Source organism: Aptenodytes forsteri, unplaced genomic scaffold, assembly GCF_000699145.1.
Source record: "Aptenodytes forsteri isolate BGI_AS27 unplaced genomic scaffold, ASM69914v1 Scaffold396, whole genome shotgun sequence".
Taxonomy (NCBI): domain Eukaryota; kingdom Metazoa; phylum Chordata; class Aves; order Sphenisciformes; family Spheniscidae; genus Aptenodytes; species Aptenodytes forsteri.
In genome coordinates this window covers 104,946-130,566 of record NW_008794215.1, presented here as the reverse complement: position 1 = coordinate 130,566, position 25,621 = coordinate 104,946, and the positions used below count along the sequence as shown (strand labels likewise).

Sequence of the window (25,621 nt, the reverse complement as noted above, 5' to 3'; positions counted from 1 at the left end):
TTAGCCGGAGGTTGTTAAAACATGGTGATTTTCTTTAGTGCCAGGAACTAAGGAAACTGATCCAGGAACTGGTTGGTACTCTCCACTCTTACAGACTGACTTCTGTCACTTTCTTCTGCAAAAGCAGATAACAGGACATTGGCAAGAGCAAGGAGTTGATGATCCCAGTCTTAGGTACTTTAAGTATTTAGGCTACAGAAGAAACAATGATTTGTAATGTGAACTATAAACAATCATTTTACTGAAGTAGTTGTTTTGTTGAATGGATGATCTTTCGTGTTCGCTCATCGAAGTCTTGGAACCTGGAATTATAAAAGGTCACCTAAATGTTTCAGGGCAAGATAAGTATTTTGGACTGTTTCCAATGCTTTGTGTCATCATGCTCCTTTTATTCCTGGGTCTCTTGGATCTCATTGAACAAGTTTTTAAAAGTAATCACTAATATTTCAGAAATTGCTTTGGCTAATTTCTGAGCTGTTCAGGGTGAATTTCATTAGACACTGTTGTCCTGGATGCTTGTAGCTTTTGTTGTCTATAACCCGTTCTAACATCTGTCTCTTGTCTTTTCTACCATCTTCAAGTGAAAACACAGAATATACTGGCTATCTATATCACTCATTGCTTTCTTTCCTCTCCTGTTAAATCCTGGCGCTCTCTCTTGTCTGCTTACTCCTAATACATATGTAGGATTTTTTTTATGCCTGTAAGCTGGAATGCATTTTGTACCTTAGCCTTTTTTAACTTACTACTACATATTTGTACTATTCTGTCATCCTAATATTATGCTACTTTTTTCTGCATCTGCTTTTGTGCCTTTAATTGGTTATCTTGACAGTTTTTGTGTCAATCCTTTACTTCTTTCAGCCTCTCAGTTTCTTGAGTTCATGGAAACTTTCTAGACCTGCTCTGATTTCCTCAGAGGAAGTTCTCACACTCTCTTTTCACTTCTGCCCAAATTGTCCCTGTTATTAAAGACTCAGTCCTCCCAGTTGATCAGAAACAAAATACCTTTTCTTCACTTCCTGAAACAAAACATGACTCTGACTACGTCTTGGGATTTTTAAACTAATGACCTGTCTATCTGTTGGAAAAGCAGTGTATCAAGATGCAGTCATCCCTTTATAGTCCTATTTCTTGCCTTTACCAGCCAGCCCTGTCCTCGCAATTGCTCAGCAGTACGGTTTCTACCTTTTTTTCTCTCTTGTTTGAATGTCTTGACATGGCTTCCGTTTTTCTTCTCTTTGATTTCCACACTACATGTTCAACAAGTCTGAACTTTGGAATGAGGCGGAGTGCATCACATGTATCACACTTTTGGAACAGGTTTACCCTTTCAAAGGAGCATCCCTGTCTCTCTTATGTCACTGCATGTCTGCGGTGCCAGATATGATGCCAAATCTAATATGTAGAAAGACTGGTATTCTTCCTGTTATAAAAACACAGCAGGTGCAATGTGATCAAAGATCCATACAGTCCAGTAGCTCGTCTAAGGGAAGAATAACAGATGCCTAAAGGAAGAATAGATCAAGTAGATGGGAATGCTTCCCTAATAGACTTTTCCAGCTTTCCATAAATAAGTCCATGACTTTTTTATTTATTATGTACGACTATAGCTTATATTGGTGGCTGTTTGGTAGGTAGCCTATTATTCTTCCGGTTTCCGTTCTAATCTCGTGGTGGCTGGTTCACTTCTTTTCTTTTAATAACTTTTGTTATCTTCCATTTTCATTAGTCCTCCTTTAGCTGATAGATTAGTAGTTTCTTCCTAGTTTATTCAGAAACAAAAGAAAATCCTGTTAGGAAATGTCTTTTACTTTCTGTGGTGATGAGAAACTAATACCAACTTCTTTTTTTAAGCCTGTCTAAAAAAAGATAACTGTAGAGTTGCACTGTTCCTGCCAAGTTTCCACAAGAAGCAGGTTATTACTAAGGAACTCTAAACTGTTGAAAAAAACATTTGTAATGGAAACAGTGATGGTTTAACTGTAATGCTTGTGGGCACTTTCAAACAGCATAGCTTTTCCATCTCCTGACTTTCAGACTTCCCGAGTACCCGTACCTTGCTGCTACGTTGCTTTAGTCATCACTCTGTATATATATAGTGACTTCAGCAACGCTGTTGTTCATACTACAAATATGTTGTTCAAGGTGGTTCAACAAAGTGTTGTTTCTAGCCTGATACACAAAACAAACGTAAATGTAAATCTATGGCTTCCTTTTTGGTTTTGGTGGCATACATTTCTCAGTGGCATCAAAGTTATGACTGGTGTAGAACACAGTTAAAGAAAAGCTACACTATTGCTCTTCACTAGAGGAGCAATAAAAACATCTTGATTTAAGTGAATGGTAGTACATATAAATAGATGCAATCTGAAATCTGTCCAACTTTATAAATCGCCTGAATATTTTCAGGTCCCACATCTATGCTATTTCCTGTCATTTTCTTGCATTAGCCATTTTTCCATGTTTCCTTTCCTCAGTTGTGGGAAAAAGGAGGAAACAACAAAGCTGTCAGAATGTGAATGAAGAGACGTGATCAGCTTTCTGTAGTTTATATAAATAGATGCAATCTGAAATCTGTCCAACTTTATAAATCGCCTGAATATTTTCAGGTCCCACATCTATGCTATTTCCTGTCATTTTCTTGCATTAGCCATTTTTCCATGTTTCCTTTCCTCAGTTGTGGGAAAAAGGAGGAAACAACAAAGCTGTCAGAATGTGATTGAAGAGACGTGATCAGCTTTCTGTAGTTCCTGCATAGAAATGAGTTTTAGATAGGAGTATGGGCCTTTAATTTTAGTGCTAGTCCCCAGCTGCAGGCATTCCATAGTGTGCGGTGCTCACTTAGAGCTGTTGAACATCATCATCTGTCCAAGCTCAAGTGAGCAATCATTTCCCCAGCGTTTTAATCGTTAACTTTGCAACAGCGCTGATTTCTTAAAAATGACACTACTAAAAATCTTTGTCACCTGTATTAAGTAAATGCCTTCTGAATGCCAATACGTACATGTCTTGTTTTCAGAAACTGTTTCTAAAGCTTGTATTTTAGGAATACATGTAGCAGTTTACTTCTGTATATGTTCCATGACATGCATCTAAAATTTTTGTGTTTCTCATTTCAGAAGTGCTATGGAGCCCCCGCAGCCCTGTAGGTTTGGAAGGCTTAAATCCAAGTTTGGAAAGGCCTTTTCCATTCCAAATGATTTGCTGGCTTAAGCGCTTCATTAGGATGGCTTTTGAACAAGTTGGATTAAACATGGAATCAGTAAGTGTTTCAAACTTGCTTCATGTTTTCAGAAAATCAGGTATAGAAAGCAGTTAATGTATTTTAGTTTGTGCTTGTCTATTCCAGCACAACACTTTAAGTATACTCAATACTTGTATGATTCTGCATTGCTGAAAAAGTATGAAGTTTGCTACTTGGACACTGAAGTATTGAGTAATATATGTGTTAAAAATACTGTGCAGTTCCTTCTAGCTCTGAGAACAAACTGTTTACATTGTAAACACTGCTTTTCATGCTGGACTTCTATGTGTGTTTTGAAGCTGAAGGAAAATTTTCAACTGATTTTTAACAGTGATATTAATTCTTAAATAATCTTATTTCTTTGCTCTTATCTTGGCAATATGAAAAGCCCCATGAAACTCAGATGATGATAATTGTGCTATATTTACCTCTCCTGAAAATGTTATAGTACGTGAGAGCAACACAGCTGTGTTCTTTACTGGGGAAACAGAGGAAGGTGCATGCATAGCTCTCCTCTTGGAGGAAAGTGTATATAGAGTTTTCTTTGAATGCTTAGCAGAGAGAGAGAGAGATCTGCTACACATCAACTGCTTTGTCACTGGGACCTTTAGGAAGCTGTTTTGAGTAGAAGTATTGACCTCAATGCAGTAATCCCTGTAAGTTGTCAAAATATTTTAATGTTTTAACAATAGGGAAATCCTTAACAGCTATGTGCAGTACTTAGAAGGGCAGTTCTTACTCTGAATTACTGTGGTAGAACCTTTTGTCAATCTTGGGAATTTATGGAGAGTAAATTGTTTATACATTGTAAATTAAAATTACCAATAAGAATCTCTATTTTAGGATTTTATTCAAACTTGGATCTGAGATTTCATGCAGTGTAACTTTGAAAATTCAAAGTATGAGTATATGCTGGAGTGTTGCTGTGGTTATTTCAGCAACATCTTTCAGCCTAAATGGGGGGGGGAACAAGTTTTTAATCCGTTTCCCCCCATTCTCTACTTGTATCAGGCTTGCGATAATGCAGTTACATTTCCAAATGTCAGCTGTTCTGGACAACAGCAAAACACTGATGCAATAAGAGGGTATGACTATGTAATGTTTTGCAGACTTGCTCTGCCAGTGCTTCAAGGCAACAACAAGTTGTGTGAACTTGGGTAGAGCAGTGCTGAGACTTACTAGCTCAGCTGAGCAGTGTGCTGACTTTATTTGCATACCTTGTGGCACAGCTTGTATGCAGTTTTCTGAAAATATTGTCCAGGCGTATCTTGAATTACCAAAACTGAGTCATTAGAAGTTTTGGTGCACCAAACCACTGTTGTTGAAAAACCCCAAGGGCACTTGAGCACCAAATATTTTTGAGGATCTGGGTGCTAGTCAACATGTTGTCCGTGGTCTGAGCAATCTCTAAACAAGTTTTGCCACTTGTTTGAAATGCACTGCACTTATGTTGGCAATACAGCATGTAGTCTAGGCTCTTTCACTGTTGTGGAAGTACTTCTGTAATTAATTAAGCCTTCCCTTGACTAGTATTTTTTCCAATGCAACATCGCTTTGAGGCTATTGCCAACAGTTCTGCTTCTAACATCAGAATCTGTTATCATAGAATCATAGAATCATTGAGGTTGGAAGAGACCTCTAAGATCATCGAGTCCAACCGTCGACCCAACACCACCATGCCCACTAAACCATGTCCCTAAGTGCCTCATCTACTCGTCTTTTAAATACCTCCAGGGACGGGGACTCAACCACTTCCCTGGGCAGCCTGTTCCAATGTGAAATTGGAATTAAATTCCAATGTTGTGAATAGTGAGGCTGTATTACTGTGGTACTGTTTGTCAGTGACTTTTTCTTGAAGGCTCCTGATCTACCTGCTATTTTCTCAGACATATAGACAAACAGTAAAGTGATAGTCATGAACGTGAGGTCTTTGAGGCATCCAAAATGCAGGATCAATAGAGAACTCTGCATTGAAAAAATTTGTGTTCAAGCTTAGCAGCGTATTAAGCAAGAGAATGTATGTTTCATAGAGTGGAAAAAATGGGTCTGAGTGGATTAATGGCAAAGTTGCAGCTCTGATGTGAGGCTCTAGCATAGCATATGTGCAGTGCACATTTATTTTGTCAAAATTTATACATTCCAGTAAAGCCAGAGGAAGGAGGGATACTTGTTTAGAAATAGGCAAAATGTTTGTGTAGTTTCTGAGATAATATAATCTGGTGATAAATACCATGGAGCATAAATTTTTCTTTTTAATAGAACCTTCAAAATCTAAGGGTAATGATCTTTGCTCAGTATATCAAAATGTTATTCAGCTGTGTGTTGTGAAACTCCCACAGCTGCACTACACTAATCACACAGGCAATATTGCCATGCCAGATGAGGGTTGTTTCAATATTAATAGCCTGGATTCTATCTAAGTTTTCTTTGTTGGGCAACCTTCTAACAGGATGTTGAGTTCGCTTGAAGCGATGAGCCTTTAAAAACTAAGATCTGAGTAGTAAATTCATATCTACAACTATAAGTAAACACTGTCCAAGTTTTTTAGATTACCATACAGTGTTCTTATTTTTTTACTAACAACGTTCTCTGTGTTAGAGTCTTCCCATTATTCTTTTTCTTCTTTGCATTGTTTCTGTTGCATTGCTTTCCTTGTGTTGAAATCTTTCCTACTTCTCTCCCGTTTTTTGGGGGTTTTTTTGCTTCTGCTCTGGCTCATTTTGTACTATTCTCCTAGGATTAAAGTATCATTTTATTTCATACAACTATGGTAAATAGTAGAGCAAACATTCCTGTCATTTAAGTACAACAAAAGAAAGCAAATTCAATCCCTGTTGAAACAATATAGAAGAAATCTGAATTGCAATAGAAGCAGTTCCGATGAAGCCAGGTGTGTTGAGGTGCTGTGTGCAATTTTATCTAGGTGAACGTATTTTTTTTTTTTTAGGACAAAGTTTCATTCTCATATATTCCCCCCCCTTTCCTTTTCTTTATCTAAATTAAAGAAAAAAAGATATGTTGGGAAATGTAGAATTACATAACTTTACGGATTTTTCATGATTGAGTGGCTTTTCTTGAAACCACTTAAAAAGAGGTGTCTGACCCAATGCAGATTCTTTATTGTCTTGAAAATGGACAAATTATGCTTTTGAAGATGCTTCCAACTCTTGAATCCTTCTGTGTTACCCGATTTATTGCTTTCAATTTAAACTTAATGCAAAGGCTGTCTTGAACTTAAACAGCCGTAGCTATATTGTAATGACAAAACCAAATTTTGTGCCAATTCAGGTATAGAATGTAAGGAGTTCACCGATACAGTGTATTATATTTTTTATATTATATTCTAGTCTAGCATGAAAGGAATAACTGCAAATACATTTAGCACAAGCATGGTACGGAAGGATGAGAGAAAACTGTTCCAATATGATATAAAAATCAGTTACCTAACAGCTGGCTTCTTTTTCCTTCCCGTCTAGGTGCTTTGGTCAAGCAAACCTTATGGTTCATCTCGAAGTATTGTAAGAAAAATTGGTACTAACCTCTCTCTTATACAGTGTCCAAGAGTTCAGTTTCAGGTAGGTGTTCTCAACAGTTTAGAATACGTGTTTCATTATGCTGATACAGGGATTTGCTCTTGCATCAAAAGATTTTAAGCAAATATGCAGTTCATTTAAATAAATGACTAGAGGGTTTGTAAAAGCAGAATATGATAAAACCGGGCACATAGGAGAATTAGTTTCCTTCAGTTCTTCCCACTTCCAGTTCACATTTTTTCCAGATACGGATTCTTCAGCTTCTGTACTGCCTAAAACCTAAATCCGTGTTGCTGTAACACACATAATGAAACCTGAAACAAATTTTTTTCCTAAGGAAATTGGAACTTCTAAAATGAGGCAATACAGTATTAAAAAGTTATTCTTGGGAAAAAATACATCGATTAAAAAAATATTTGAAACTTATTTCTATAAACAGTGCTTATAAGCTAGGCTTAAGAGGCATGTAAAGATGAACAGTTACTTAAAAATATTTGGGAAAATAAACAACTTTATCAGAAAGTAAAAAATTAGTAACAAGATAACATGAGTACCCTGTTTGCTTTTGTTTTAAATACAAGGTTAGTGCTGTATAGGTGAAAGGGGAACATCAGTTCTGTGCAGCTTTCTGACTTGTTTGCTTTTAACTTCAACTGCATATAGTGGGAGGGTAAAGTGAGGGTAGAAGCTTGAGGAGAAAACCCTTGCTTTTTATAACAAGTCTTTCAGGAACAGATGGGAAGATGGAAGCTGTTACACATAATCTCTTCAACTCTGTGTGTGTTAGGGATAGGGGGTGGGTATAGAATTGGAGAAATTTAGTGTTTGAAACTCTAGCTGAGAGAGGAATGTTTCTTGGGCTGAGCAAGGGTGGGGAACGTGAAGACGAATGGTGGGAATCATCACCCATGCTAAGACAAGGTAATTTCCACACAGCTACATTTTTCACTGTTTAAATTAATTTCTTTATCCTATATGAAATGTATGAGCAATATTTAGACTTGAAATTATAGTAGCAAAATTAGATAGTTCGGATTACCATAGGAGCCTTTTTGGTGCGATAGTAAAAGCCATGCTAACATTTTGCCTCTCTTAAATAATTACATTGAGAAACTAGGGCGCAACCATCTCCCACTACTAGTGGCTTGGTGAAACTTAAAAAATAAATACATACATTGGGGGGGGGGATTTGTGCAGGTGAGAAGGACAACAAAATGACATGCTGGACTTAAACTTTTGGATATATAATTAATAGTAGTTATGCCAGTGATAAGCCTCCGTGTGCCTCAGATTTGGAAGGAAGTGAAGTCTTCCTATAATGTGTCTGATTTTCTGTACTGTAAAGGCCATACAAGGGAAGATGATGCTCATTTGCAGATAGTTAGCCAAATACTGCCTTCTTTTAATATGGTACATAAAAGAAGACATTTCTGTTTTATGTACTTGCGAAGAGCTGTGGGGAATCTGTTCCTGAATATTTTTAGTGTTGAAATAAAAATATGTATATGTCTTCATCTGAATTCTGTGTTAGAATAAATAAAATATTTGCCTTTTTTTCCTCTTAAAGAGACATTCAGTTAGCTTTGCTTAGATTTTATGCACCCTAATAAACATTCATCTTCTATTAGACGAAAGGAAAGGATCCTAAAAATAGAAGTACAATTGTCAGTTGATTGAATTAGAAATACGAATCTCAAAATCGGAGCCTTGAAACATTAGAATTTATATGGTTTATGCAAGCTTTAAACTATTTTAATATATAAACTGCTGAACATGTAAAAGTGTGGTGCTAACATCTGTTTTTTATGTCTTTATCTCAGCGTTAAGATTCTATAGTGAAGTTCAATACTGGTCTCGATCGTTTTTATGCTGTTGCAACTGGTGCTTTCCTATAGCTGTCTCTTCCTCTTTCTTTCTTGCCAGCTTTAGCTATATTATGAAAGGACCATGCACTGAACCTTGCTGTAAGTCACTTTATTTAAAACCCAAAGCAAACCTTACTTGCCTCATCTGAGGGTGCATGTATATCATCAGTGTTTCTAACTTTGAGCAACAAACTTTCCACAGGTCTTTGTTTTCCTTATGATAAATGGATAAGAGATACTGAAAGAATCTCTCTCTTATGTTCGTTCGTTCTTCTCTTCTAGCATGCTTTTGTTCAGCTAGTCAAAAAAAATAGCCTAACATTTTGATTTTTGAGGTCTACTGACTGTTGTAGTATCTGTCTCTATGGATCTTGCCGTAGTCAACATTTAAATTAATTGCTAAATGCTGCTCATGTATTCCATAAGCGGTGGCAGAGCTTACCTTATATAGTCTATATGGCATGAACAAATGAAAATGGTTCATAGAGTTCTTTTGTATGTCATATTTTTTAGGTTTATCTGTAGTCTTTAGGAGAAAATAAAGTTAAACTTACCAATATAGCCTAGGTAGATTCAACCAAACCTACAGTACTGTCAGTACAACCTGCTACAGGACAAGATAGTGTCCGTCAGCTACAGCATCTCTGTTCTAGTCCCATGCTTCTCCTGTTTGTCTGATGGAAACCTGATAACTCAGTAGAAGTCTCCTAAGGAATTGGTGTGCACATAGCAAACATCAGAATTTACTGGGCTAATTTGAAAAATCATAGCAAGTTTGTCTTACTTGAAGAAGTATTTCCAAGTGTTTAATATCTAACTGTATTAGTAATTTGAAATTGGAGTTTTTATTCTATCTTTAAATGTATAAAAATATTTGTTCTGCTTTCCACTTCCTGGAGCAAACAAAAACTAGGGATCCTGCTTTGACATCCTCCTAAGCAGTGTTTCCATAGTGTAGTGGTTATCACAGTTGCCTGATACGTGAAAGGTCCCCAGTTTGAAACTGAGTGGAAACGCCGGCGGGGCTGACTCTTTGGGAGTGGGACCCTTCCAACTCAAGATATTCTATGATTCTATGACATCAGCCAAAACCGTACAGTTCATGTAGTCTTTTCTTCAGAAATTTGTGGAGTAATGGGTCTGAAACCCACAGACATGCGTGTGTGTGTGCAGCATACATGCACACTAAAACAGGCAAAAAAACCCTGTGAAGGAAGAAGCGGGAGAAGCAACTACATAGTTTCCAGAGAAAGAAAAGCAGGCTACTTTCACTGTTTCATTCAGTTCCTGCCATCCAGTAGAACTGGGCCTCTGTTTTCAGCTCTCTCTTCTCCATTTCAGGTGCTGGCAGAGCAGTTGTCCAAGTTTTCTTCAGCTGAGATTGGCTGGAGGAATAGGGTAGTCACAGAGTTGTTTAAGCATCATTCTACAAACAGGCAAAGGTTTTAAGAGAGGGATGTTGGCTTTTAACCTTTAAATTAAAGTAAAAACCCTGCATTAACTTGAAATTTGAAATCCACTGCTGTAGAAGACCTTGTTGTTTTTAGAGATAGAGAAAAGAAACATCTATATATGGGGTAACAAGCAGATTATGTTTACATATAAATACAAATAAAAAAGTAAGAAGAAACTTGCATCACAATATAACAGACGGCTTGCTACTAAATGTTGGATTAGAAGTTAGTTACCTCACAATGCAGGAAACCTGGCAGTGGTAAAAGCATTCCTTACTGTTGATTTATAAAATTATTTTTGATGCAAATACCTGTAGTGCCTTTATTTAAATGTGCCTTCAGTCTTTTCATGGTAATAGTTCCTCCTGTGGCCATTACCATCAGGAAAATCTGTATCACCTGCAAGAAGTGGCTCATGTATTATGGATTTTTTTAAATTGCCATTAACATTAATAAATACAGATGCTGTGGTCATGAAAATTTATTTTTATTTTAAAAAAGAAAAAAGCCAAGGAAACCTCAAACAATGAAAATCCTAACATGCAATATAGTATTCTCTAGACTGCTTTAAAGAGAGGCAGACTGTGATGGTATTAGGCACAACTGTTAATGTGATAAACATACTACCATCTGTGCTGATGCTACCTGGAAAAAACCCTGTTGTTTCCAAATGATCTGATGGTGCCAATACACACTCCTGGGAGCTGTGATAAAGGCTCACACACAAGTTGCGAGAGTGTGAGGTGAAGATGACTAATTTCGATTTCCAAAGCTTGTTTGTAACAACTCCTGGGGAAAAAACAACCCCAAGCCCACAACTTCTACCTTCCTGGGAGTTCTGTATCAAAGGCTACAACTAAAATATCTGTGGATGTTCTTCAGAAATGGTTTCACCTCATCCAACCTACAGTCCTACTGTGATAGGTCCGCTACAAATTCAGGTTAATGCTAACATTTCATAGTTGCTGCTACATAATAGTTTCCCCTTACGGAAGTGAGTTGCCTTGAAAATTGACCTAAGTGCTAACAGACTGGATCAAACCTGTCATCATAGACTGTTACATACTACCACCATCTTTGTCAGTATTACTAGCTTCTTGGCCACTAACAGCAGCAGGCAGCACTTAAACAGCTGCAATGGCTCGTGCAAAATTGGCCTGTGGATTGTATGTAATACAAGCAGAAGAGGTGGCATAGTTGCATTGGAGATAAGCAACTCAAGGTGAGAGACTGAGCAGAATAAATTACTGAAAGATGTTTCACTAGCTTTTATCTGCTAAGATACCGAGACCAGGCTGCTCAGTAGTCCAGTGACTGAGTACACATGCCCTTGTCTAACCCGGGGAAGCAGCCAGTATTTCAAAGTAGATTTGAAACCATTTTGTATAGTTGTGGCTGTGGAGCATATACTGATGGGCCAAACAATTTTTCAAATCTCCATTCAGGTCACTTAACTGTAAATCTAAGGTTCCAGTCTCTGGAGCCTTGCTCACCTTTGGCTTCAAACAGCTATAAAGCTAATGGCAGAACCATGCTGGAAAATGGTCAATTTGTTTGGCATGCTGTAAATGAGATTGTTAGGAAATAGTGTGTTCCATTATGATTGCATCCTACCCCCTCACTCCAAGTCTTTGTGATTACTGACCTAGTAGAAATGGCTTCCCCCTCCCCGCCCCGTGTAATGTACACACCTTCATTCTTGTAGAGAAATTCTGGAAGTTGTAGGTGAAGGGAAACACATTTCCAACAGAATTTCACTTTCAAAATAATACTAAATCAGAGCAAAAGACTTCAGAAGTACTAGTAGCCTTAATGTCTTTATTAACTACTGGTTACGAATATAATTTAAAAACATATTATTTGAGTTAATATAGCAAACTACTCGAGAATGTTGATGTTGTTAGTCTTTAAGGTAACAATTTGCATTGGATTTTGAGTGTTCAGTAGTGTCACGTGATAGTATATGTAGTTAGCCGTGAACCTTAAAAATAGTTTCTGTAAAGTGTTCAGCAGGCTAGATTGAATAGTTTGAAGTCAGTGAAATGGTTCTGGACCAAGCCCAGGACAGAAATAAGCGTGCTAAATCTATAGATGTGTCTTGTGCATGTATGTGTCAATAGTTACATGTGGCCTCACTAAAAGTATCGGGTAAAATAACTGTGACATGGGCTGGGAATAGCAACTCTAAAACTTTCAATCTTGTCTTTCAAATTTAGCTTACTTCTCATGCCACAGAAGGAAACCATCCTAATCCACTTAGAGAAGATGGAGTGGCCTCCTTTGCGGATGTGGGATGGGTTGCTCAAGAAGAAGGTGAAGTCTCTACAAGGCTCAGGTATGCTCCTCAAATCTTCTCTTTGCACTTCTGAACTGAGAGGAAGAAGCCTAGCTTCTCTTCAGTGATAACCTACTGTGCATTGCAATTAATGGAGAGGACTTGAAAGCTGGGAGAACAGAGAGGGAAGGATAGAAAAGGTAGGGTCTGGAAAAGCAGTAGTAGAGGTTAGACTAACAGGATTATAAATGAAAGACTCATTTGAGAACGTACAGGAGAGTGGCTTTATACAGGGAAGACTGTTTTTTATTTACTTATTGCGAAGAATTGCATGTGACAGCTTCAAGCAACCTTGTCCCCACAAAAATGTCTGCTGTGGTATGGCACAATTGCTAACACTGATTCTTCTCCAATTCTCCCGAGATTTTCATTAATGTGGGGCAGTGTACTGTACAGCTTCCTAATTGGCAGCAATGGTCATTCTGACAATCCAATAATTGGCACGTTGTTTTTCACCTTTCTGGTTAAAGCTCTGCAGTCTGCTAAAGACAATTAAAAAATTATGGTTTATATTTCATCTTTAATCTTCATAACAAAAACTGGCAGGGAAGCGTTTGTGCACCTGTGTCCATGTTGCAGATGGAGTGAGAGTGCACTTCACTTGTAAGAGAGAAGCAAAAATATACTTTGTTAACTCACTGTTTTATATCAATAAAGTTCAGTGGTAAATGTGACAGCGGTTTAACAAGATTTGATGGCAAGCTACACTTGATTATTTACTGCATAGAGGACAGGGTCAGACAAAACTGTCAGGGAGACCCTGCCGTTGAGTCACGAGGTTCAGAAAGGACCCCCTTGCTTTATAAACTTCTCAGACAGGAGTCTAGGTGCGGCTGGATCCAATCCTAGTTGCAGACTTGGTCAACGGTTTATGTCTAAAGGGTTAGATATGCATTATCAATCCTTTATATCACTTAGCTAGGATTTCAAATTCTAGCACACTGTTAGTCACTTACCGAGGATCTGTTGCGGTAAGGAATCTCTCAACCTCGAGGAGTAACCTTGAGAGGCATCCCTACTCAAGGGGAGATCCTGGCATGCAGCCCGCTGCCGTGCAGGAGAGCTCAATGGGCCCTGGGCTGTCCACTATTTATAGAGTAAGATGATTGACTTACAGTCATGTTTGCATACCAGCAAGACGTTTGGGTCACTGCTCCAGACAGCCTTTGGCTACTGTGTTGTCATCCATCCCCAAAGTCCAGCATAACCTGGATGCAGCCATCATGACCCCACTGGTGGTCGTTGCTTACGCAGGGCGAGGGGGAGCACACCACCACAGTCCAGAATGACGGGATAGGTACCGTTGTGTTGGACCAAGAGTACTGCATAGCACTGTAACTGCATGAAACGGGTTGGCTGAAATGATGAAGTTCTGTATTCCAGCCTACCCAAATTGCTGCTCAGACTAGCCAGAAACAAAGGTACAGTTCTGCAGTGCAGAAGAAGTTTTTCTTCTAAATAAACTAACCTTCCAGAGAAAGGCACAGATTGTTGGCTTCAAAGATTACTGGAGGATACCATTCTTAATTTGAAAGCACGAAATAGGTTAGTAATGACCTAGATGCCCTCCAACATGACTTGCCACAGTGAAGCTTTGCATAACAAACATTCTGGCACTGCCACATTAATTTCACAAACTCAGAGGGGAGTCACAGGTATCAACGCTTGTTTGGGAAACGCTATTTGTAAAGTGTATTTGATGCAAAGGAAATTAACTGGCCAATACTACTTTTGCTTGCACAGAAACATTTTGTTTAAAGATCGAACTGTAAAGCTGTTATGTTTAATGGAGACGACAGGGAGAATAGCCTTTTGTTGCTTCAAAGAACCTGTTATGAAAGACGTAGGACTTGCGTATTTGCTGAGACGTCCGCATATGAAGGGGGAAAGGGGGACAGATGCATACGGGATGGGACTAAAATAATCCTGCAGATATATAGTGACCTTAAGGCAAACAGCTTATAATGGAGCTTGGTAAGTGAATTACTTAGCAAATATGAGTATTTCGATGTGCACTGTTTATTACATCTATGCACAGTATTATGTGGTGGAGCTAGTATGCATTAGGTGTTTTCCAGGCATTTGAAATTCTCTGTTTTGACAAGATCACATAGGTGTTACTGTTAAATATATATTCACTGTATAATTCAGTAAACAGTCTTGCAGACATAATTTTTTCTGCGAATGCAGTTTTATAGAGGAAGCAACCAAATGACAAATCATTTTTCCTCTATCCCTAGTCACAGCAGTAGTGATAATTCAGGCATAAGATTTTTCCACAGCGGTGGATTCCAATAAAGGCATTTGCCTAAAACACCATTACTGCTCTGAGCTGAAAATACCCTTTGTTGTTTAGCTATTCTGCTCCGTTAAAGAGTTTCTAGAAGGTGGGTTTTAAAGAGTGAAGTGACCACTGGCTCCTTCCACCTTACTTACTTAGGGAGAGCAGGGAGATGGCTGCTATAGGAAGCATCCTGCTCTCTTCTCAGCTTTAGTTGCTCTCTATTCCTATCTAGATAATAGCACCTAAATTTTTAACATCCTTGATAATATTCAATTCTGCTTGATCAAAATTCTGCAAGTTGTGCTAATGTTTTCTGTCAGTGTTGTGGAAGACTCAAATGTGCCTCTAATCCTGGATTGAGGTGGTCAGAGCACAGGGCTTGTTCTAGCCTTAAATCTTGGCTCTTGCTTTAAGTCTAGCACAACTGCAGATGCGCATCCAGGGCGATGGGGCTCTTAAGCTGTATTAGTCTGGAGCCACTCCACACATTTTGAAAAGTCGTATCACTAGCCACTGTTCTTACTCTCACGTTTGAATAAATAGTGGAATCCTGACCTGCCTGAGAAGTTTTGGGATTGAAGTTAAGGAGGATTGAGGAGTTAAGTATGTGGTCATATTTTGCAGTTCTAATATTTATGATAATCTATTGTCATCAATCCTTATCAATTCTACTTGAGATAAACTGTTTAAAAATGTTGGTGTCTTCAGTGAGTATAACCTTTTGTAAGTGCTGACGTGACTGCAGATGCTCAGTAATGTCTCAGTGTTTAACATAGCTTGAGCTTTGGTGGGTAATAAAGGAAGGCAACACGGTTGCATTTTCTTGCTCTTGTGAGAAGGAGGAGGGAAGCTTATGGACTCTTCAAAAACTGTATGAAGTTTTCTTCTCTACAGTTTTATTTATTGTGTTAGAAACCATTTACTGATAAGCAGCCTCTGTGCTACTAAGCTGTTTCACGTACTCCATGCTCCCAACACTGCTAAAATGGAGGACTGTCCCTTCAGAAATCCAAAAAGTACAAAAACGTGCTGTGGAACTAAGAAACTCTTCCTTCTTCTTCAAAGGAATCAACTACAAGTGACTATTTGCAGCCCACTGGGGAAAAATGGTAGCATTTGGGGAAAAAAAAATCTTAATTCCAACAGAAAATACAATAGATACGAGGCAGAAAAATAGATGGGGGGTGAGAGGGAATGTATTCCTTTTTTCTCCTGAAATCAAGGATTCCACAAAAAGCTGGCTAGGGGAACAGAAGAAATACAGCTCGTGATGCAAACAGAAAGGACGTGAAGCTCTTGTTTACTTTAGGACGAGAGGAAATGGCCTCAAGTTGCGCCAGGAGAGGTTTAGATTGGACATGAGGAAAAATTTCTTTACTGAAAGAGTGATTAAACATTGGAAGAGGCTGCCCAGGGAAGTGGTTGAGTCCCCATCCCTGGAGGTATTTAAAAGATGAGTAGATGAGGCGCTTAGGGACATGGTTTAGTGGGCATGGTGGTGTTGGGTCGACGGTTGGACTCGATGATCTTAGAGGTCTTTTCCAACCTTAATGATTCTATGATTCTATACTTTAAGCTATATAATGGAAGTGATTTGTGTAAAGCCAACTTTAAAGTCAGGCCTTCAACTTGTATTCCTGGTTTGTATGTAACGGTCCTTTAGTTTTTATCTATAACAAAGCCTTTAAAAAAGGAATCTTGTGATATTTTTGTTACAGGTCAGAAGTTTGGTCAAAAACAGCCCAGCCTCTTTCAGGTGGACTACATTCTGGAAAGTCCCCGTGCAGACAGATGTCCTTACAAAACCCGTTGGAAGAGGAACCAGTGTCCAGAAGCATAGTGACTGCAAACGAAGAAGCTCTGCAGAAGATTAGTGCTCTAGAAAATGAACTAGCCACTTTAAGAGCACAAATAGCCAAAATTGTAATCTTGCAAGAACAACAGAACCTGACAGCAGGTATTAAATTTGCTGTACTCTTAGCACAAATTAGTTAATGAATTTGTCCCTTTTATAATTAATAATGTGCTAATTCATTTTTGTGAGATACTGTAACACTGAACACTTCTCCATATTGTTTTGGTTAGTTTGGTAGACAGACATAGCATACTAACCAAGGGATACAGAATAGGTCTTGAAGACAAGAGACCTGCCAGATTTTCTGTATTTCCTAGTATTCCAAAAGTCTTCATGTCTGTGTGAAAGTCTGCCAGAATTCTGAATCTGTGGATAAGTAAAGAAGTATTAAACAGCTTTCAGAGCAAAGCTCATGGTAAACACGATGGATTAAACAAACTAAAAGGATGTAACTTAATTGCTAACACCTAAGTCTTCCCATCCAGTAATGAAATAGGCTCTCTGATATCATGAAGTAATCATACAAGATGCTAATTACGCTTTTGGAATATGTAATATACATCTCAAGTTTATGAAATAAATAACAGAACAGGAGATTAATTGTTTACTGGAATCATCTCTGGGATCAAACACATTGTCCAGATGGTACCAAAAGTGGTGCGCTGTTTCTGGTAGTAAACAGAATAATTCTTCTTTTCCTGAGTTTCTTTCCCCTCTTTCCCTCACCTCTGCCTGCCTTCCGGTTTTACATCTACATCTCCAGAGATTAGTGGGAGATGACCCTTGTCGACTGGAGTTGACAGCTATTCAGTTTTCACTCTTTCCTAAGGTCACTTAGCAAGTACAGTGTTTTTCCTATGTTTATGTATAAAATCATATTCTAATTCTGCAGATGCTCTTGTTTAGTTTTTGTCTGTGAACTGATAGCAGTTACTTTATTTTTCCTTAACTGTTCATGTACAAAACTATGAAATAGTTTTAAGGATCACATGGTTTCACTCTTGAATTGTAATTTTTGTGGGGGTTTTGTGAAATAACTAATAACTTATTTGTCATCATTTTCTCTTTACCTCTATTTATTAGGAAAATTAAGGTTTGATTTGATTTTATCATCTTTACCTCCCTCTTCTGGTAGAATATGGTAATGACACTGTGTGTATGCCTACATGTACACAGAGTAGATGCCTCTGTGTTATCTATATACGTATCTTTACATACTTTATACTCTAAGCCTCAAAACTCCGGTTTGATCTGGTTTTGCTGATTTCTTCAAAGGTGTATTTGAGCAGAGGTTTCTTCATTTATTTGTCAAGTTATTACTGCTATTACATTTATAACATCAATTTTTACCTGAAGAGTACAGGGAACTTGAAATCAAGATTATAGTCAGAATCTCTATCTGCAGACAGATGATTAGCTGGCCTAAAAATCCTTAACCTCAGAGAGCTGGAATAAGCGTCAGTTTAAGCACTATTTGAGCTCTGAAATTTACATTTAAAAATCTTGTATGGTGATTTCTTATTTGTGATGATAAGTAGAAAGAAACACTGCTCGCATGGCAGATTGTTTGTGACTTCCAGCTCAGTACCTGCCTCTCGGAAGAAAGTGAAATACTGGTAACAGTAGGAGCAGAACATAACTAAAAGACGTCGTGACATCCATCCCATTGCAGTAAAGACATGAAGGCACCTAGAATTTGAACTGGAAGTTCAAAGAACGCTTCTCACCCTTTGAGAAGGATTTTTATGTGGCTTTTCAGTTGAGTCTACTTAGGTGGTTTAGGAATGAAGAAGTCATGTGATAATCTAAAGAAGGCAGAGAGGAGGCAATTGAAGCTATTACAGTCATATTCTTACTTGAGCATTTGTGAGATATAAAGGGGATTTACAAGTAGACTGACGGGTAATACATGTTTTATTTGTAGTTGGATCAAGTCCAGTTGCTTCAGCTGCTGTCCCTGTTGCACCCCCCCCACCGCCACCTCCTCCTCCGCCACCACTCCCTCCCCCAGGTCTACAACAGAGCACGTCTGCAGTTGAGCTCATTAAAGAAAGGAAAAACAAAAAAATGAACTCTGGACAGAATCTGACAGGAAATGGGCCAAAGAAGTCTGAAATGCCAAACATGCTAGAAATCCTCAAAGACATGAACAATGTGAAGCTACGCTCAGTGAAAAGGTAATAACTATAAATAAATATCAACGTATTAACATTTGCATTAACGATTTGTGTTTATGACTCAGAACTATTTCAAGGTGAGACAGATGCTGATGTAACATCTGACAAACAGAATGCAAAAGCATTCACAACTTCTAAAGCTTTGTTTTGGACTGTGTTAATGCTTCTCATTTTCTTTTCTAGATCATCAGAAGGTACAAAGTCTAAAGTGGCTGACCCTACAGATCCTGCAGCTTTAATAGCAGAAGCGCTCAAAAAGAAATTTGCTTATCGATACCAAAACGATAGCCAAAGTGAAACAGAAAAAGTGATTCCAAAGACTGAAACAAAGACAAAGACTGAGGTAGTGCTGGTGAGTATTGCGATTCTGAACACACGCTTAGAGTAAATTGCAGTTATCATGAAAGCCAACGTATGTCTTTCTGCCAACATATGCAAATACCTACGAGTTACCATCCCTGTCCACAAAACCCTATGAAGTACTGCTGATATGCCAGGATTTGTGGCAATCGTATGTTTTTAGTATCAAGATTGTGTACTCTTTTGGCCCTAGGTTTAAAAAGCCCTGTTACAGTTTTCTTCTTTGTTTTTTTTAAACAAAAATCTTTTCTGTTGCCACAAGCATGTGATATTCTGAAATCTCAATTCCTAAGGGCTCATACCAGAAACAAATCTGAACGGAGTTTGCCTGCTATTACCAACCTTAACCATTCAGATGCTTCAGAATTTCACATGCACTAAGATCCTGAAGCATGTCAGCCATTCCTAGGAATGCAGAAAGCAAATTGTCCAGAATGCCTGCTGGATCTCGGTATAGGGGGTTTCTTCTAATAATTGGAAATGCTGAGTAAATAAAAGCAGTTTCTTTATAGTGTGAGAATGTTAAAGTGAAACTGTATTTAGAAGTCACATCATGGTACAAGTTAATGGTTTCTAGTTGATTTGAAATTGAAGTAAGAGGTTTTTAAGCGGTGAGTGTTCAAGATGCAAGTTTCTAGCAATATACACTTACTTAAAAAACAGGCTAATATAGATCAGTTTTGTTAGTAAGCAGTCCTTGAAGCCTTGTGCTACAGAGCCAGAGGAGTAAAGAGTTATTTTTCTCTTTGTGCGTTTGGAAAAATGCACATAAAACTCCAAAAGCTGGCTGCTCCCTGAATTAAGTTCTGAGGAAAATAAGATTCCCAAGCCACAGACCTCAGGGCTTCCGAGTACTTCAGCTTATTAATGTTGACTTACTTGCCTTCTGGTTTAGGCCTTTAAGGTATATTCCGGTAATGTTCAGGCTGTTCTTCATAACCAAAAGGCTAGATATTCCCCAAGAATCAATCACTTTTTTCCCCACATCTCTGGGGCTTTAAGGAAAAGAACATGAGTTGGCAATGTTTTATTCATGCATTGTTTTTTCATGACTTTCCAATTTTGAAATGTACGGTCCATCTTTCGAGATTAGGGATCATCAGGTTCTCAAGAGCTAAGAAAATTGGAGGTTTTAATTTGTTAAATGATAGAATGTTGATCTGTAATGAGCTAATAAACATCTGTCACCAGTTACTTTTCAATATGTAACTTGTTTGCTAGCTCAGTCCTCGTATGATATCCTCGTATGATACAGTTTTTAAAAGGACTTGCACAAAAACGCAAGATAGAGTAAGAGCAGAAATCCTGTTAAACTGCCGCTAGAGCAACTGGTTGTCAACTTCTAAAGATAACTACGTCCATCTTCTTACTTTGCTGTGGTAGAGTGAACTATCTCTAGTCAGAGCTGCTCCGGCAGATGGTTAGGCAGCTAAGCCTAATCTGAGTGATTTCAGCTGATTGCTGACACAAGTTTCCCTTTACTCTGTGGCTATGAAGCGGGTGAAATCCACATGCAGAGAAGCAGGCTGATAAAGGAAATTATCTCTGCCCAAATTCTAGTTTTACTTACAACTTGGATGGATAATAGCTCAACTAGGTTTCTGTTGAAAGCAATCTGAATATGTTTCTGGTTTCCTTCTCAGTTTGGACCGCACATGCTGAAGTCTACAGGAAAAATGAAGACTTTAATTGAAAAATCTTAATGTACTAAAATCACTACACGAAAGACTTAAGCTGTTTTGTCTGAAATCTTTTATGTTGCAAATAGCGCTAGTACTGAGTGGTCTCTTACAACACAGGAAAAACCTAATGTGAAATGTAGAATTGAGGCACTAAACATGTTTGTATGTGATTTATCAAGGGGAATATATTTGACCATTACACTCAGGTATTAATTTTATATTCAAACCTGGCTTTCTACTCAGACTTACGTGGTGGTTTTAGTTTATTAACACTAAGTTAAATATACAACATTCTTTGTGCATAACTGACCACCTTAAAAATTTGTGTACATGTTAATAATGATAGTGATGCACCCTTAAGTTAATATCAGTTATTTGAGCTCTAACTATAACTTGCACTACAACGTTTAGTTTGATACTGAATTTTTCATGTCGAAGTCTTTCTTTTAAACTTAATTTTAGCAATTTTTAGCCCAAAGAAAACCTGAATGCATTCTGCTTCCTGCTGAGAGAAAGTGAAAACTTAAATCTGCTGCAGAGGTCACCTGGTATGAGACATTTTAAGTAGTAGCACATTTTCGTGCAGGTTTTTTTGTTTTGTTTTGTTTTTTGTTTCAAATGAGCTTGCAAGAGTAAGAGAGCAAAACCTACTTGTACTATCCTGTGGCCAACATAAAGAGCGCATGACAAGTGAATAAATTATGCTGTGGGAACCTCTGTGAATAGGTAGTCCGATGAATTTGAAATAACCAGTGGATAGCAGCAGAGTAAAATAATTAACGTCAGAGTATGTGTTAACTAGCGTAGAAGTGGTATAGATAAGAAGAAAAGGTAGGGAGTACTGTGGGGTGCAAGTTGCCAAAAGTATATTGCTCATCTCAGCTGTGCTAAGAGATGCTCATGGACACCTTTTTATCCCCAGCTGTCTTGGGTGCCTGGACAGGTATCTAAGCGGTTGGGGACTGCACAAGCCCTCATGGTCCTATTTGCAGGGAAGAGACGGTACAAGCTGTTGCACATAACCTGTTTGCCAGGGGAAGCCCTTTTGGGGTCATCCCAGAGCAGCCATTTGCTGCCAGACCTGTACAGAGCTAGTTCATTAACCACCCACCTGAGCTCACGTCTCCAACCACAGCTGCGGAAAGGGCTCAAGCTGAAAATAAAACTCAGGTTGAAAAAAAGCTCTTCGGGAACCGGAGAGCTACAACTTAGCTGCACACTTAAATGAAGCCAAGGTTTGCTCTGACTGTAGATGACCGTAGAAAAAGCTGAGTCTGCGTATTTCAGTGTTCTGAGTTGATCTGGCTGCTGGAACAAGTACAAGTGCCTCTTAGAGCTTGTTTTCTAGGAAAAGAAAAAAAGCAGCGCTTCTTAAACAAAGACAGTGAATGGCTCTGACTAGGTTACTGAAGATGACTGAAGCTTTGCTGCTTATAACTGGATTGTACGTACTAGATTGTACGATCGAGGAGGATGTTTTCTGGTGTGAAACTTGACGGTGTTAATATGTACGCAATGTGACTTCCTTCCAAAACTCTGCCATCAGTCCTACTGATAGGCCATTAAATCTTTGTGTTCTTTTAAATGCCTTTAAAACACCTTTTTGAAAGTTAATTTTGGTTTCAAGTTTTGTATTTAATGCTCTGTTGCCACTATATAAAATTAAAAGCTGTTAAAATAAACATTGTGTATGTGATTTGTGGTACTCTACAAACGATAGCAGCCAGAATAAAGTATAGTTTACATTTCTATTACAGTGACTATAAATCAACGTAGTGACAGCTTACTTGCAGCTCCTTCAGGACTGGACTACTTACTTTTGCTGTGCAGCAGGAATAACAGAATTAGCCATAGACCAGTACAGCGCTGTTAATTCAGTTACACTCAGATAAAAACAAAAAAGATCAGGAACCAGGGGGAAGTTTGTGCCTCACCACAAACTTAGCAGGAAGGTACTCGTTTAACCGTCTCTCCATCCCCTCGTACACTGGGTTCCCCTGGCAGTCCCTTGGTGTGGCACAGCCGTCCCCCTCCCAAAGGGCCACAGCTTCAGAACAGCTGGCCCAGAAGACCTCTGCTGAAGTCCTCGTCTTCCTTCAGAGACAAAACCTCTGCCGAAAGTGTTTCAGCTTACTTCATTTGAACTATTATGCAACATGCTGCAACTAGACATTTGCAATAATTATTCAACTGGACTGAGTTACATTAACTGTAAAATTCAGGACATCACATGACCTAATTTAGGACATCACATGACCTATTAAACTAGGCTAAAACGTGGGGAAAAAACCACACTAAACATTGACAGTTTGAACTGCTGATGTGAGGTGCAGGTATCCAGCACCCCAGAAATACAAAAACTCGTGGCAACCCTTATTAGTGACGTAAAATTACGGTGAAAGAAATGCCATCTGCACAAGAAAATAAAATCACAAAGCTGCCATCAAATAATTTATTTCATATTTTTCTGCACCTTAATTTGTATACTTTCTACTTGAAATCTTTTACGTGCACAATGCCACTGCCCACAGAAAAACATCTCAAGCGAAGTGCTGGAACTAAGGACGTTCACGCACGCGGGGCAGAGACCTTAGACGTCACCCAAGGCCTGTTTGTGTCTATCAGTGCGTGTTAGCGAACAGCATCGCCGTAACAATTTGTGGTGGGGCCCTGGCCTCCACCCCGTAACACGCTTCCGGGCTCAGGCGGGCTGACTGGCTGTTAGCGGTTGTAGCACGTTAGGTACGCTCCTGGCGTGCGTATGCTCTCAGCTTTCACATGAACCATTTAAGCTGTAGGAATGTTGAAGGTGTTTTTTTTTTTTAAAATCAGTCAAATGTCGGAAGCTTCCAGGTACACTAATAGATGGGATTAGAACCAGCCTTTCTAAATCCAGTCTTGCAGGAAAAGGTAGAAGCCCCTTTCCAGGAAAGGTGGCTCAGAACAAAACTACTCGTGTTTTACTCTAACATCTTGACAAGCTGTACTGGTTCCTGTCAGAGCGGATCAATCTTGCCGACAGCAAGATTGCACAAAGTTCAAGAATCACAGGTTGTTTATAGATATTATATTGAAATATTACTATATACGTATTGGTAAGTTCATTAGTTTTCATTTTCATTAAAATGCATATTAAAATATGCTTATAAATAGCCTGTAACAAGTAGCAAAATTTATATTGCTTTTGAGGCCCTGTCTTTAAACCAAGTCACATTTTAAAAAAAAAAAAAAAAGTCACAGAAGACATCATCAGACGCTGATTTTAGTGGTTGTTTTGAAAACAGCTGCAGGCTTGGAATATGCTTTATTCAAAAACGTCGAAGAGGAGTCAATAATTTTCCACGCTTAACCCTACGAATCTGTACGGGCTGCAAGGAAGCTTAGCTGCAGTCTCTCTGTAGTTAAGTTACTCACACACAGCCGTTACCACTTTGTCCTGGCAGCTCCAGCCACCACTGGCAAGTATCACCCTTTCAACGACAACCTGTTAAAATCAGGCTTTTCTGTTACTGCAAGTTATAACCAAAGCTCGTTATCACATTTGATCCTTCTCTGTTGAAGTCAGACAACAGGAAGAACTTGCACTGACAGCAAAGGAAGGAAGTTCACGCAGGTTCAAAAAAATGGTTTCATTATAAATTTATTTCTTTAAACATGGCCACTTTGAGATTAATGATACTACTTCAGGGAACATGAAAGAATAATAAACAACTTAATTTTGGAAGGGAAACAATCAGGTAAAGGCCAAGCTCCAAGAGGCAATAAATTTTGGCAAATGAGGACTTGTATTTTCAGATCCAAAAGTTGGCTTCGTTTTACAGTGGAAGCTGACTGCAACCTTAGCTACCTTTCCATAACGCTGGACTCGGTCGTAACTTAAATGTACAGGAGCATAATGTGAAAAGATTTTTTGTATTAATTAAAAGTTAACAGCAACAGGCACATATTAAAATGAATGTGGCAAAGCCTTTACAAATGGCTTTACGCTGAAGCTCTCTCCCAAAAATGGCTGTTGCAACAAACTGTAAACAGAATTAATAAACAGTCTTTTACAATAATAACAGGGAAATACAAATGAACTAAAAGAAAGCACCAGTTTCTCAAACTAGATTACAGTTGTGCTTACTGTACTTAAAACAATGTAAAACAAATTACAAAAATGGAATGTTTTAAGTTTAAAATTAGTCCTTTAATTTTGTCCTAAAAAACATTTTCTCCTTTTCCCATCAAAAACCCATTAGTGGGTAATGTTTCAGTAGAGGGAGGAATACGTAAACAATGCACTTTTTTTTTTTATTATTTTTCAAATCAAAAACAAATTTGGTCACTGAGCATTGTGCATAGTTTAAGGCATCTGTAGCAATTTGTTACAGTTTCCTCCCCGATGTGGCTGTTCATGAAATTGTCACATTCTGAAAGAATAAATAAAATTAAAAAAAAAAAAATGTTGCCGTTCAAACCCTTCCCCGTACCCTCCCTCCCGCCCTCCCCTGTCCCAAACATACTCACACACCCACACATACACACACGCTGCAGCGAAAGGGGCATTTGTACCCTTGTTCTGAAGGACACGCTTCCCATCCCACTTTATTTCAGATTGGCAAATACCCTGAGCTGATTATGGTGTTTAGACATTCCACCTTTTTCTTGCATGTGCAGTTCAAGTGTACAATAGTGAAAACAACATGCAATGTCCCCACTGCAGAATCGCAATGCAGTTCGGACGCTTCCCCCCCCCCCCCCCCCCCCCCCCCCCCCCCCCCCCCCCCCCCCCCCTCCCCCCATCAAAAAACGTTTCCCAGTCCCCGTCCCCATCCCTGCCCCCACCA

The 25,621-nt window shown here is 38.6% G+C and overlaps 1 protein-coding gene across 1 annotated transcript; it reads left to right on the top strand.

The window, feature by feature from the left end:
* Positions 1–3,125: 3,125 nt before the first annotated feature.
* On the top strand, positions 3,126–21,215 carry MTFR1 (mitochondrial fission regulator 1). Its single transcript, XM_009285381.2, has 7 exons — positions 3,126–3,265; positions 6,724–6,822; positions 12,316–12,434; positions 16,437–16,675; positions 18,498–18,750; positions 18,934–19,102; positions 20,754–21,215. Exons 1-7 carry the CDS (start codon positions 3,200–3,202, stop codon positions 20,811–20,813), a joined length of 1,005 nt encoding a protein of 334 aa, XP_009283656.1. The 5' UTR covers positions 3,126–3,199; the 3' UTR covers positions 20,814–21,215.
* The last annotated feature ends 4,406 nt before the right edge of the window (positions 21,216–25,621 follow it).